Genomic DNA, 15,662 nt, shown 5'->3' with positions numbered 1-15,662 from the left:
TGCCATAAGTTGTCTCATCCTCTTAATTTAATAATAAATACAGATTTTCCAATGTTTTCTAAACACCAGAAATAACACAAAAGAATGCATTTTTATATCTATTTCTCATGTAAGCTTAAAGAAATAAAGGGAAGGTTTCATGTATGCAGCTGCCCAGCAGCTGTGATGGACTTGTTACATTCTTTATCTTAGGACAGGAGGTAGAATTATTTAACTCAAATGAACCACTCATTTTTGTTACGAATATTTAAAAAATAAAGCAGTACTTTATTACAGACATAAATTATATTCTTTATGTAGAAATCAAAAAGCAGAAGCATCAACAACCTAATTTAAAAAATGCTGTTAAGCCCAGTGGAAGTGCCTATTTAGAAGAGCCACATGGGATGTCCAGTTTTAAAAAGGGGAAGTGAAAGAGCTAGGTGTAAAAAATTTAAATGCTATGAAAACACTTGGAAAAAATGTGTTGGAAAAAGTAATAAAAAATAATTGCAATTAATGGAAAACAATGGCCAACTGATACTTATAATGAAGAAAACTGCCTTTTAAACACACTTGATCATCTTTACAAACACAGGTGGCATACAAAGTCTTGCCAGCATCTGTCTTTCATGACATTCCAATGAGTAAATTAAGAAAATGTGCTAATGGCAAATTTATAAAGGAGGAGCAAAATCTGTGCGAAGCAAAATTAACACATTCCTTGTAGAAATTAAAATACATATAACAGTTACTAAAATACAAATTAAAAGCTAAATGCCTGACACAAATAAGGTAGCAGCATTGCTCAGCAAGTGGAGGGAGTAGAGGGGCAAAGGCGCACTACCGCTTCTGGTTGTAGCCTGTATTCTGTCAGTTTGACCATCTGAATGGTTCAGACCCTCTGCAGGCCAATGATCCACAGGTCTTTTCTCAAGAGGACTCGAAATCCTCTTGACATCTATTCAGAGCATTGCCTCAGCTTTCCAATTCACACCAGTCCAAAGCAGCTGTGAAGGTCACTAACAACTGCAAGTACAGCTCATCTTTCGCTGCCACAATTGGGGTGCAGAATTCATTTTTGCAAGGTTAAGCACCTTTTTGACAGTGTCAAAGAGATCGCTGTACTGCACAGATCAGTAGCTTGCAATCAGTGTTCAAGAATCTGGAATTTAGGTTTTACTACATATGTACAGTAAATTGCCAAATCAACCACTCACTGTACTCTGCTTTAGGCATAAAATAACACATCAGTCATTTCTGCATAAATTCCTGTGTGGGGATTCCTTTCAATCAGAACAGTAATGTTTGGTAGAATGTTTATTAGTAGGACTGATAATGTAAGGCATAAGCAATCTAAAAAAACATCAAAGAAACATCATGTGCAATATGAAAAAAGATTTCCAGAAATTTCTGCTGCAATAACTAGCTGTGTCCAGGAGAAACACATGGTAAATACTGCTGGACAGCTTCAGAAGCAGTGTCACCAAGGAGCAGTCACCAGAAAGTAATCAGGCATCCACAGTTTTTGCAATACAGGGCCTGTGGTTTCAAACATACTGGAACTAAACTTAATGGTGATAAAAGAATGAAACGAGCTACAAATACACACCAAATTAAGAAGGCTAATAATTCTTAGCTGTTGTTAATGTTTTCTTGGCAAGTGGCTCTCTCTCCAGGTTATACCCAACCAGCAGACAAGCTTGTGAATAAACTGATGTCACACTCTCAAGAAACACTGAACTTCAATCTTAATGCAGTAACTCGTAAATTAATTTTGTTGTCAAGGTAGTTACGTGCATTTCTAGATGAAAATATACCTCCAGTGCATGGTCATTTGACTGGAGCCCACAGTTATGATCATTCATCCTATTAATCTGTACCATATAGATTGCTGAGCCATAACACATCATGTATTTGCCTAACACAAACTCCCAGCCTGCCCTCATACGTTCCAGCTCCTCAGTCACTTTACAGTGGCCCTTTGCTGAACTTGCTCTAGTGTGTTCATCGTTTCCTTGTCCCAAATGCCCAGAACTGGACACAGTATCCTTGATATGGTCTCACCAATGCTGAGTAGAGCAGAAGGATCAGCACCCTTCATCTGCTGGCAACACTGATGCAGTCTGGCTGCCGTTGGTCTTCTTTGTTACAAGGGCACATTGCTGGATCACGTTCCACTTGCTAGTCACCAGGATTCCCAGGTACCTTTCTACCAAGCTGCTTTTCAGCTGGCCAGGCCTCCTGTGTGCTGTGGAGCATGGGGCCTTTGCCAGGTGCAGGACTTTGCATTTCCTTTTCTGTAATTTCATGAGGCTCCTGTCTGCCTATACCTTTGGTTAATCAACATCCCTGTGAATGGCAGCACAACCATCTGGTCTAGCAACCTCTCCTTTCACTTTTGCATCACTGGCGAATACACTGACAGTGAACTCTGCCTCATCATCAATGAAGATGTTAAAGAGGACTAGACCCAGCATCAACCTTCAGGATACGGGCCTACAGCTTCCCTCTGTGACACTGATCAAACCTTCTGACACAGCAATTTGGCCAGTTTTCACTTCACCTCCACTGCTCAATTATCCAACACACACTCCATCAGTCTGACTATAAGCAAGTCATGAAAAATAGTGACAAAATCCTTACTGAAGCTGAGATAGATAATATGCACTGATTTCCCCTCATCTAAAAAGGCAGTCATCTCATCATAGAGGGTCATCAGGTTGGTTAAGCACTGTTTACCCTTCACATATCCATGCTGACTATAGAGTATCACGTCTTTGTTCTCGATGTGTCTGGAAATTGTTTGCAGGAAGATCTGCTCTGTTATCTTCCCGGGTTTGAGGTAAAACTGTCCAAGCCTAGAGTTCCTCAGGTCCTCCCTGCCCTTTCTAAAGGCAGGAGTGAAGTTGCTTTCTTCCCTTCTTCTCCAAAGTATGCATTATCTCCTCCCAATACCCAACTCTATCCTCCTCCATCAAACACAAGTATTCCTTGCTCTGGACTTTATGACTGATCAGGGACCTGGCAATCCTGCAGGTTCATCTTACCAGTAAAGACTGAGGCAAAGAAAACCACAAGTGTCATTTGTCACCAGGTTTCTGGCCTCATTCAGCAGCAGGCTCTTATTTTCCTCAGTCTTCCTTTTCTGCTGATATAGCTCAAGGAGCTTTCTGGCTGCCAAGCACATTATTCAACACAATCAACTCCTGATAGGCTTTCGTTTTTCTAATCCCACCATGCATTAAGTGGAGCTTGGATAAGGTGATCCTTGAAAGTCAAGCAGCTCTCTTGGACCCTCCTTTTCTCCAGTTCCACGGCCCATGGGATTCTTTCAAGTAGACTGCCTGTGCCCTCATGTGTTTTCTCTTCTAAAGGTACCAAAGTGATACTAAAGGTATTGGTGATTAAAGCTGCCCATAAACACCAGGCATGTGAACACAAGATTTCTTCCAGCTGCACAAAGAAGGCCTCATTTGCCACTTCAGCCTGATGAGGCAGTGTGCAGCAGATACCCACATCATCACCTGTGTTAGGCTCTCTGTACAGTGCACTCCAGTGCCCACAGGCTGTTCTCAGCTGGCTCACCAGCCATTCCAGCAGAGCTCCATGCAATCCAGTCAACACTCTCACCTAAAGGGCAACTCCTGCTTCTCATCTTCCTGTACCTGTCCCTCACAGCATACCTGCTGTGGGAGCTTTCCTGCTGTGCCTCTGTGACTCCCAACAGGACAGAAGCCTGGTAACTGCACACAGGTTTCTAACCAATAAGACAGAAAGTTTGTTTACAAGCACTGGAATCAACAGCTTGCCTCCAAGGCCTGGTGGGGGGACAGGAGGGAGAGGGGGAGTCTGAGCAGATGCTGTAAAACTGTTACAGCCTCCTCTTCACACACTCTCCCTTTTCCAAATATAGCATTTTAATTTCAAAGCATTTTAATTTTGTAATTTCAAAGTCTTTTAGAAATTACACATGATACAATGGACTAGTTAAGCCTGATTTCATCTATTTTTGATCTCTCCTTTAAACATTACAGCCCTATGTTGTGATTTATGCTTTAACTTTCTATGCTGGATCAGCATTAATTGACTTTTGGTGAAGAGGGAAAGAGTCAGCCACGGAAGTGATTGTCTGTGAGGAGCAGCTAGCAGCTTCCTCCATGCCAGGCACAGCCAATGGCTGGCTGGCTCTGAGAACTGGCACACTGCTAAGCCAGTTAGAGAGGCCAGTAATGTCTCTATGACAACATATGTAAGAAAGAAGAAGAAACCATGGGAAGCTCTCTTTCTGCCCTTGGAGGGATGGTGGGTGCTGTGGCTGAGCCCCTTCCTGGCAGGGCCAGGCTGGGCCCGTTCTGGCTGCTGGGATCCTGCCGGGGCATCCTGGTGACACAGGAGCATCCCGGTGACACGAGCACCTGTGGGGCCTGGAATGTGTGACCAACAGTGAGAGCACAGCAAGCAATTCCCCGATGCAAAGCCTGGACAATATCAACTTTTCAGCGCTGCAGAACTCTACAGAATCTTTTCAAATTGATAGAACTTGAGAACAAACAAACCTATGAACCCCAACTCTCTCCGAGTGAGGAAAAAAGAAAAGAAGAAGAAAGGTGAGGAGAACAACATGGCGGCAGTAAGGTCACTACAAAGAAAGGGAGAGGAGGAATCGTGCTCTGAGCGTCTGAGCTGAGATTCTTCTGCCAGCTGTGATGAGGACTATAATACTAGAAACTGTTTCCCTGTGATTCATGAAATGCATGGGGGGATGCAGCACCCACTCTCAGCCCATGAGGAAAAGGCCCTCAAGCTGAAGCATGTGGATGCTGAGAAGCTGTGATCTGGTGAGAGGCCTGAACAGAGAGAGAGAGAGAGAGAGAGAGCCCTTGCCTCCAGGGATAGAGGAAGACGACCTTGCTTTTATACTCTAGAATGGCTCATCCTTTAGAACTGCACTCCATAAACTAAATGGGCCCCAAAAAGCAGTTGTGGGAAGACTGCAAACTGTGGGGGGGGACTTTATGTTGCAAGCAGGTTCTGGGCGGACTATTAGCCATGAAAATTAAAACCACATTGGAAAAGTTCACAGAGAACTGCGTCCTATAGAAAAGACCCCATGGCACAGCAGAAGAGACTCCTTTCACTAAGTGAACTGAAGAAAGATCTTAAAAAGTGGCAAACTGACTAAAAATTCCATATTTTGTCTCCCTGCACTGTCAGTGGGAAGAAAAAAAGGCTGGAGCGGGGAGGAGAGGTGTTCTAAAGGTTTATTTTAGTTCTCATTATCCTCTTTAATTCTGTTAATAATTTCTTTTTCTTTATACCTCTGAAAGTTTTGTGCCTGCTTTGCCCCTAAAGTGTTTTCTCCTAATCCTTATCTCACTCCATGAGTTTTCTTCCCTGCCTCTGCTTAACTACAGCAGAGGAAAATGAATAAATGATTTCTCATAGGTGAACTGATATTTGGCCAGCTTCAACCTGTCACACTTTCTAAATCCACCTATGTACCAAGCAGTTTGGTTCATAATCTGAGCCCCTGCACTTAAATTGCTTGCAAAATTCTTACTATCTCCCTGTGTTACTCAGTTTTTGGTCAAATTATGCTGCACCTAGAGTAAAGTCATAATTATCAACCGCTTTGTAGATCAGGTTAGGGTGTCACAAAATCAAAAAACCAAAAAAATCTTGAAAAAAAAGAAATGCGGATATTTCCCTGATTTATCACAGAAGAACATGTTTAATTATACAAACATATTAAATATTTTTTAACTAGGAGAAGAAAACTATTAATAAAATGCACAGGTAACTCATTATATACTAGAGGAAACTTAACAACACACAGTTTAGATGCATAATGGAAGTTACATTATCATGAAATCAATAGGTGCAGGTGGCAGACACAATATCAAAACACACAGAGGGTGAAAAAGCAACATGATTCAATAGTCAAAAGGTATTTCTTACCTGGCAAAGAAGAATTTATACAACCCCACACTTCTCTCTGAAAAGTAAAAATGCAATTAAGCAAAAGCAAGTCTAGAGAATAAGAGAGTTTATAGCAGACTCAAACCAGCAATTTCAGCATTTTTTCACTGGTTTTAAATATCTGATTGGAAGAATTCTTATATTTAAATATATTTTAAAGAAGTGCTCTGATAGAAGCTGAGTACCACTTCCGTCCATGAGAGGGCTGCTATGCACAGACTATGGAATCAAAAGCAGCATTTTTGCAGGTGCATCACATAATGTAGTTATTTGAAATACACAAGCTAGTCAACTCTCTCCATCAATGTTCACAGAACTAAACTGCAACTTAAACAAAGAACAAGATTTGTCTAGGACTAAGACCTGTGGAGAAGCTTACTGTCCTAGCATTCCTTTCCACCAGCTTAAAAATACCCTAAACACACAATCACACAGAAAACAAATTTTAAAATGTGCTTCAATCACACTGACACTGTATTGTCACACAGTGACACATCCATCCATGCATCTATCTATCTATCCATCTATTTCTCATCACAGGAACTGATGACTTTCCAAAGTTGCAATGGATCTGTATTTAATGATTTAAGACTGTCCTCCTCTGTATCTGTAGAGGTTTTCTACCTAGACAAGAGCCAAAGCAAGATCAAATGAAGATGGTAAAGAGCTGCTACTTCTGCAAGTTCCATCCCTTTGATTCAGTTGACTTCCTTTATTTCATGAGGAGGTTAATGGTTGGACTCAATGACTTTTAGGATCTTTTCCAACCTAAATGCATCTATGATTCAAAGAAAAACTCTCTTGTGTTGACAGTTACTTTTTAAATTAATACCAGGCAATATCACATTCCTTGAAGGAACACATACAACACAATGTCTGTAACCAGTGCTCAATATTGACCATCTGATTAAATCAAAACCCATCTGTTCATTAGTGAAATGGCACCAGAACACCTGTCCAACAAGAGAGGAGATATGTGAGAGCAGCAAATAAAGTATTGAGTTAAATGGTTAACTATTTCATCTATCTAGATATTACCCATTCAGTGATATTAATTTAAGGTCCACACTGGACAACTGACTTGTCACTTATAAAGATAATTGGGAGCTATAAAAATCATTGAGTCATTTTCCCCCTTTCAGATAATCTCCAATCCTGTCTTATCAGAAGCACTTCTCTACTATACAGATAAGATTCTACTTGTCTTATCAGGGAATGAAAGATAAAGAAAACCAGTACCAAACCAAATGGTACTCATCACTTCAACAGGTTTTCACGACAGGTTTTACTCATACTAGGAGCTGTCTATAACCTTCTGAGACTTTAGAGCTATTGACCCATAGAAACAAAAAACTGAAGGAACTTTGACACACAGAAGGAAAGGATCTATAAGCGAACACAATCTGGTGAAGTTGCTAATTAAATGTTATTCCCAGATTTACTACTCTTACTCATTGCTCACTTGAGCTGAGCATGTTTTAGGTTTGCTGCAAACAGTATTGATACTGTTCAGAAGTAACGGAAATTACCAGAAGAAAGTAGGCTTTTCTGACTGCAAAAGGATGCCAAGAGATAAGACTCTAAAATTTACAATCTGAATGACCACACTTATCTATTCCCTGATTAGATCATCCTTAGAAGAGGAAGTGGGTTACACTCTTTTTTTAGTTAAACTAAAGAACGTTACTGACACGACAAACTTTCAGGAAACCGTAATCTTACTTATCCAATAAAAGCATTACTTCAGTGTCCTGAGTTGACTATACGATGCTTTTATCCCCAATTGCCTCGTTCTGTTATGCTGAATAATAACTGTTGCACCTTTAAGACTTGTTGCAGAGAGTGAAGGGGGGAGAGAAGCACACAGCTTATTTTTTCCAGATACTGCTCTCACTCCTCCACATTCCTGCTCCTGGACTGTGTTGTCTGAGGATGGACAGACAGCAAGACAGAGCTCTCCTTGGCTTTTTGTTAGTTTTAGCTAGCTGAAGCAAAGAAGTTTCCTGGACTGTGGTTTTTTCCCTTTTCTTTGGACCTCTTGAAACCTGCTCTGGACCGAACACCCACCAGAGCACTGACAGCTGCACCTGTGGCCCACCCGGGCCGGGCCTGGCCTGAGACATTCCCAGCACCAGAGGGACTGATCAGAGACTGAGTGAGCTGAGCTGCAACCCGGGGATGAAGTTTTTGGAGCAGCAAAGAGTTTTATTGTTTAGTATTGCTTATGTTTTGTTGTATAATAAACAGGTTTTTTCCACTTTTCTCCAAAGAAGTATTTTCTCCCAGACCGGTTAGAGAGAAGGGCCGATTAGATCTGCTTTCCTACCGAAGCCCCTTTGGAGATTCTCTCCCAAATTTGCTCTAAACCAAGACATTCAGTTTCTCAGGTAAGGCCATTAACAATTTGGTGCAGCTATCAGGGCCTTCTTGTCTCTGCCCAAGACCTCATGGCTTTGTGCCATACGCATGTTGGAACATATGATCTAATTTAAGTCACTACCATTAACATCCAAGTGACAATCACACAAGTTTTTACAACACAGATAAGATTTTCATTGCATTTTATAGCTTATGCATGCTACCTTACTGCAAGTAAAGTAATTTATGATGGCTTCAGAAAAAAATCCTACTTTGAGGTTCAAATCTCATATGAAGAGCTTTTCTAAGAAGCCTTACCATTGATTCTGGACAATACTCAGGTGCTCGCTGCAGTAAGTGCTTCAAACGGGAGTCACTCTTAGAAGACAAAATCTGTTAGAAACAAAACACACCTTAAAACAGTGAATGTTCTGCACATTAAATACTTTTTTCAATTTATTTCACTGTTTTTAGTTTGTCTAATATCTACTCTTTGACAACTTTGCCTAACAGTTAGTATGAACAGAATTCAAATTTAAGATTTCTTTTTATATATTTCTAGTTTTCCAAATATGTTTTACTTTTTATAGAGATACAATCTTTTCTATTTAGAAGAGAATGAGAATTTCCTCCACAAATATTTCAATCAAAAAGTTTCTACTGAATGTGGAAGGGCAATGTTAACGAGAGGATTTCTGCTGCACGTATCAAAATACTATACAACTCTATTTTCTTAATTAACCTTCTGCTACATGTTACATGATCTCAAGCAATTAAACTTCAAAAACCCCCTGAAACATAATTTCTGTAGAAAAAGGTAGAACAAAACCAAGACTAGTTAAAGAGACAATCAAAACTAACAGGGGAATTCATAGTACCCACAGGTAAACTGAAACCCGAGAAGCTCGCTAGACTGAGGATGCCTTTAGCAGCCTAATAAAGTTTTATTTATAAATTAAAACAAGAAACTGGTCAACAAGAAGAATGGAAACAGACTTATTAATGTGGGATATGAAACTGGAAATGACATAACTGAAACAGATGAATTTCAGAAGCAAAAGTACAATACAGTTCTAGTCTAAATTTGTTCTATTCTAACATGATAAACTTACTGAAAGAAAATCAAGAGAACAACAGCATTTGTTTCAGAAACAAGAGCAAAAAATAACTGCATTAGTATTTTGACTCTTCTGAGGTCATAGAATAATAAAATAATTCAGGCTGGAAGGGATCTCAGAACATCATTTATTTCAGACTTGTGCTCAATGAAGGGTAAACTACAAGACTAGACCATGGTGTCCATCTGCTTATTCTTCCCATCTGTTCAGGTCCCTCAGGATGACAGTCCTACCATTAAGATTATCAACACTTCCTTTGAGCTTCACATGGCCTGAAAACTCAATGAGAGTCGCCTCGACCAGGCTGTTAACAAAGATGTTAAACAGGAGAGGTGCCAGGGCAGACCTCTTTGGTATTCCATTTCTTATTAGCCTACAAGCAAAGTAGGACGCACTAACCTCTATCTCTGAGCCTCGTTTTACAACCTGTTTTTTACTCATCTAATTGTCCATTCCTCAAACCCATATGATCCTAAAATGGATACAAAAACATTGAGGGAATTAATGTTTAAAAATTTGCTACAGACAACACAAATGACATCCATGCCTTTCCCCTCATTCAGAAATCCAGCCTTATTACCAAACCAGGTTGGCCAGGAATGATTTACTGACATTAAATCACACGCCTCCTTCAGCAATAGCCTTACATTTTTTTTCCTTCTTCAGCCTTTAACTACTGCCATAAAATGTCTTGTTGCCCTTGACTTTCTCTATGAGTCTCAATTCCACCTGAGCTTTGTCTTTTCCTATATAACCTTACTTGCCTTGGCAAAAGGTATAAATTCTTCTTATAAAACATCTCCCTGCTTCTACACTCTCTATACCATATCTTTTCTGCACCAAAGGTTGTTCATAACTTCTCTGTTTATCTGAATCAGATTCTTGGAACATTAAGGTGTTTTCCTGGGAGCAGTGACAGACAGTCCTTATGCTTAGAGAAGGATATGGATAGAGTCCTCTGGAATGGTACACAATGAATGCTGCCAGGAAACTTATCACTAATGAAACTTAGCAGAAATAAGATTAGGGAAAAAAATTCTATTGAAAAAAGAGGGGCCCACTAATTCCTTGCTATGGTATCTGACATGCTGAATCAAATAATCATGAAAAGGAGATGATACTAAAGCTAAGATTAGAGTAATACTTATAAGTAATGCAAAATAATTAGGTGTTTGAACCATGTTAGTTGACAAACAAACCTGTAATCCACATTCTCTTTTTCAAAAGTCTCACAGTAGCCAATTTACTGGTTAGTAGAATTCCTTACCCTTAATCAAGCCTCCTTCCTTAAATGGCAGGATCCAGGGCAACTCCACTGGGTGTCCTGGATCCACCCCAGTCCCTGGGCTCCCAGGCAAGGCCTCCCTCAATACTATTGCCAGTGTCCATATAGATTTGCAGACAACGGGTAACAGTCTGATGGTCAAAAAAACCTTGTGATTCCTGCAACATCCTAGATCTGAGTCCCTGAAAACCAAATCACCTTAGCCAGAAAGTCTCCAGTGCAGGTGAGTACCTCCTTGCCCTGCAGAAGGAAGTGTTTCTCCTGGTGGTATTGTTTACAATCTGCTGGTTAAACCAAGATGGCTCCTCGACAAATCATTCCTCCTCATCTGCTCTAAGGCCCCAAATCTAATCTGCAAGTGCATATCCAAAAACAGGCATGAAACTTCTTCCTCCTGTCAGCTGCACAAAATAGTTAAGTTACAGAAGATGAGAACCAGTAAAATAACAGCAGACAGCTCCTTCAGTTGCGCCGCATCAAAGGATCACACAGAAAATGATGCCACTAGCCTGATGTGAGGAAGTTAAGCCAGATCCTTAGAGCATACTTTGGGAGGCACCAGTCCTGCTTCAGACTTTTTCCAGACGTCTCACTACTAAGATTCTGAATATGCTGATTATCTGAGTGGTGAGAGATGATCCAGATGAGGCCAGATCAGAGTGTCTTACAAAACCCACAGAAAACCATGTAATAATTAGAACCAGTATAGCAGAATTGGGATGGAATTTGACAGTAAAAAGCTGGAGGCCTTTCATGAAGAGCCAACAGGAATTCACATGATAAGCTGGAAACTTCAAACCAATGAAACACAAGAAAGAAATGGGCAGATGATTCCAAATGCCATATCAATGCAGCTACTAAATTCACCTTTTTTTTTTTTAATATACAGGAATGGATCTCTTTCTCTTATATCCAAGTTAGAACACAATTTTTAAGACTGAGTGTCACACTTTTTTTTTATAATGCCATGTATAGTTTTGCTTACCTGTATTAAAAGTGATAAAATTATTCTGGAAGGGCTGCAAGAATTATTATAGAAATTGAGAGACGATCTTATGCAAAGACACTGTAAGACTTTTCCTTGTTTGGCCTAACAATATGAAAGCTGAAAGAAGATTTGGTTCTATTCTCTAGATATATCAGGGAGGAAAAAGTGCAATTTAAAGTGAAAGTTTTGATAGTACAATCAGAGATAAATATACATTTCATCATAACCAGGTTTATTACTCAAACAGCCCCAAAATAAGCAATGAAAACAAGAAAAGAGGGCAGGTATGATCTAAGAACACAACTTTAACATAAAAACTGTGTCTACGTTGATGTAAGTTTTACTGATGTACAATTCTCACATAGATTAATGACTGTAACTACACACACACAAAGCTGTATTAATTACAACCCACAGGTACAAATCTAAACATAAGTTAAGGAAAAATACTTTTCCGGCTTGAATTCAGAACAAACATTATGAAACAAAGTGTTAAGAACAAAGTAAGTGAGCAGATTTTTGCTACATTCACAAAGCCATATATCATAGCGAGATGCTTTGTGGACAAACAAGAACCTGAAGGAAGAAAGAATAATACCAGCATCTTGTTCTTCAGTTTGAACTCCCCATAACTTGGAGACACATAAGATTCATAAATTCTGTAAAATACCTTCAGACCTCTCATTTCCCAATGTGCTTATCACTTCTTGACCAAACTGTGGCCTCAGGTTGGTATTCCTATTTCTCCTCAACTTCAGCAGAACCCATTTTTCACTACAAAAGGAAAGAGGACTATGGCTCTAAAATTTCCAAGTTCTCATTTTGATACCATTACATCTCACAATTCACACATAGCCTCCAGAGAGAGGATCATTACCTTACAAACTTAATGTTGCTACATCATTGTCTAAAGGCACAATTTCAAGTCTGATGGAGTTAAATTTAAAACAAGCTTACCTGTTCACAGACATCACGGCACATTAAATTGTCCTTCGCATGGTAACAACAAGACAAGCCTATGGAAGAGCAGCGAGAGGGAAAAAGATATTTAAAAGATTTGAAATACTTAACCATCACTTCTGAACACAATACACACTTGATGCTCTATCAGGACAATTTCCTGTCCCACAGATGACCATGGGAAACGTTCCTCCCCAAAAGGCAAAAAATGAACAAGTTTTGTTCTGAAAATGATGAAGATCCTTACAAGAAGTTTCACAGTTACCCCTGAACACTCACTGTCATCAAAATGAGATCTCACTCCCTTTCTGCCTCTAGTAATATTTCTGCTACTTAACTTGCACTAGCCTGGCACATGGCAAATTCCTTCATGAGACAATTCAATTTATTAACTCAGGGGAAACTTAGAAAAGAATAAATATGAAAAAGTAAACAAAAACCCATCAAAAATCTCTGCAGAGAATATGTGCCTTTGTAAAATGAATCATCTCACAGAATCTGAAAAGTGCAAGAATCAGTCAGGAACAGGTGGTGAAGGAAATCAGATCAGGGGTCTCTTTTCACATAGCTGTTCATTGAATTCTGTTCTAAAAACCTTGGAACAAAACTGCAAATTGTTTCACTAGATGGATGATTAAGACTGGATGGAAGTCATAGAGCAAACACAGATATGAACACATTAAGAGTTTAAAAAAACCCCAACAAACAACTGAAGCACTGAGAAGTCATGAAAGACCAAACATTAAAGCAGCATTTTTAGCATTATACTCTGCTGTGCTTTGTACCCCCTACCATTCAAATATTTTGTTCATTCATAGTTAAGCTTAGCAAACGTAAAATGAATTAAACAGTGCCTTAATATCCATTTTCATCCTCACTTTCCTGTTTTTGGACCAGTGTTTTAGAGGACAGAGGTGTCCTTCAAAACTTTTACTTCCACTCACATCTTTACACACAGGATTATTTAATGATTACAGACTTCTGCTGAGATGCATCTGAACTATCTATCACACCGGTACAACAACAACAACAAAAAAAGTCTTTTTCACAACACTTTACCAAATAGATTTTGACTGAACCATCAAGAAGGAACTTGGGCATGAATTCCTTGCAATATTAGTAGGTTTATCAGTGGAAAGCTGGGCCAGAGTACGTCCTATTTCATTCCACTAGATTTTTGCTGTCTCCCTCCTAGAACTAAGCCTCACTGGAAAGCAAAACTACAGACCAACAATGAAACGCCCATAAATGCCTTAGTGACTGCGGTCTTCTGCTTTAAAGTATTAGGTGTTTTGTAGTTTCCATTCCTATGACAACAATGTCATTTATGTATTAAAAGGTGTTTTCCAATATCCATCTTAAGCTGCCTTCTTTTTCCACCGCTCTTTTTTGGTCCTGTCAGGAAGTTACAGACACACAGATTTCTAGAATGGCTTGGGTTGGAAGAGACCTTAAAGATCAGCTAGCTCCAAGCCCTTCCACTAGACCAGACTTCTTAGAGCCCCATACAGCCTGGTTGGAACATATCCAGGAACAGAGCATCCATCCTCTGGGAAACCTGGACATGACTGGAATTCTGGGCTGCAAGCACACATTGCCAAGACATCTGCAATGTGGGGAGCTATTTTACCGCTATCCTTCTCTTTATTAAACGTCTTGCACACACTTTTTAAAACACTCGAGACCTTGTTCGATATTACTCTTCTACTGAAAACAAGGAATGGGAGCCCTGGAACACACAATCTGTTCTGACACTGCATATGGAAACCCAGGCGTCAGGTTTTACCCATCTGGACTATTTCAAGCCACAGTCCTGGGAATTCACCCGCAGGCAGCGTGACACCGAAGGCGCACATCGCGGCCCCGAGGCACGGAACCCGCGCGGGCAGACGAGGAGGTCTGCGCCCGTCACGCTGCCGGCGGGATACCGGAGATCCGGCCGCTGTGCAGCTGTGGAAGTGCCCCTCCCTGGCTCCGCTCCCGGCCGCAGGGATTCCGGCAGGCGCGCTCACTCCCCGGGGAGCCGGAGCAGGCACCAGCCCAGACCGGCACCACGACGGCGCCGCTGCCGCTTCCCGGGCGCGAAGCAGGTGCGGGGCGGCGTCCCCCCACTTGCCCGTCTCCCGCATCCCGCCCCGACAGCGGCCCGACGGGAGAGTCCCGCGGCGCCGCATCCCCGCGGGCGACGCCGCCCCTGCGCCATGTTGTAGAGAGGGACCGGCGGAGCCACCTCCCCCACTCCCTCTCTCGCGGTCGCTACTCACCGGCCGCCGCGGGGCACAGCAGCGGGGCCGCCGCCAGGCACAGCAGGGCCCAGGGCCACCGAGCGGCCGCCGCCGCCATGGTCGGGTCTCGAACCCACGCCGACCCCACCCCGCCCCGCGCCCCCCGGCCGCCGCACGGACAGACAGACAGACAGACAGAGGGAGGGGTGGACGGAGGGACGGGCGGGATCTGCCGCCGGCAGCGCCCCCTCCCGCCAGCCCCCATTGGCTGAGCCGCCCCGCCAGGCCCCGCCCCGCCCGGCCGCCGCGGACATTCCAGCGGGAGCCGAGCGCGGGGGCGGCGCTGGGGCCTCTTCCTCCGCCTCCGCCTCCTCCTCCTCCGCCTCCTCCGCCTCCTCCGCCTCCTCCTGCTCCTCCTCCTCCTCCTCCTCCTCCCCCTCCTCCCCCTCCTCCCCCTCCTCCCCCTCCCCCTCCTCCCCCCCCTCCCCCTCCTCCCCTTCCTCCCTCCTCCTCGGCCCGCCACCGGGCTGACCGCCGGCGCCCGTTCTGTGCTGCCAGAGCCACAGGCATCCCACAGCCTTCATTCCCCGCGACCCATGGAGCGGCAGGGCCGTGCCCGGAGGGAGGACTCGGGCTCGGTCTGAAAAGAGGACTAAGGAGAGGAGAAGGGGGCACAGACTCGGTTGAATTAGTTTATTTCTATTTTTATATAGTACTTGAATTATTAGCGTAATTCTAGACACAACTTTTAAAGCATTGGTTGCAGC

At 42.2% G+C, this 15,662-nt stretch overlaps 1 protein-coding gene across 8 annotated transcripts in view; it reads right to left on the bottom strand.

Moving 5' to 3' along the window:
* Positions 1-15,113, bottom strand: part of RECK (reversion inducing cysteine rich protein with kazal motifs) — a 51,051-nt gene extending 35,938 nt beyond the window's left edge. For all 8 annotated transcript variants that reach the window (XR_009418648.1, XR_009418651.1, XR_009418650.1 and 5 more), the window contains exons 1-4: positions 14,935-15,113; positions 12,668-12,726; positions 8,638-8,712; positions 5,941-5,977 (exon numbers count right to left, since the gene is read on the bottom strand). Coding sequence is in view for 5 of the 8 variants with exons in the window: in XM_059474743.1 (XP_059330726.1) it covers positions 5,941-5,977; positions 8,638-8,712; positions 12,668-12,726; positions 14,935-15,013 (250 nt within the window). In the remaining 3 variants the exon portion in view is untranslated. The remainder of the gene's footprint in view (positions 1-5,940; positions 5,978-8,637; positions 8,713-12,667; positions 12,727-14,934) is intronic.
* Positions 15,114-15,662: the final 549 nt, after the last annotated feature.

This window comes from Ammospiza nelsoni, chromosome 1 (genome assembly GCF_027579445.1).
Source record: "Ammospiza nelsoni isolate bAmmNel1 chromosome 1, bAmmNel1.pri, whole genome shotgun sequence".
NCBI lineage: Eukaryota > Metazoa > Chordata > Aves > Passeriformes > Passerellidae > Ammospiza > Ammospiza nelsoni.
Note: the sequence above shows the minus strand (reverse complement) of the source record. Positions and strands in the feature narration are given on the sequence as shown.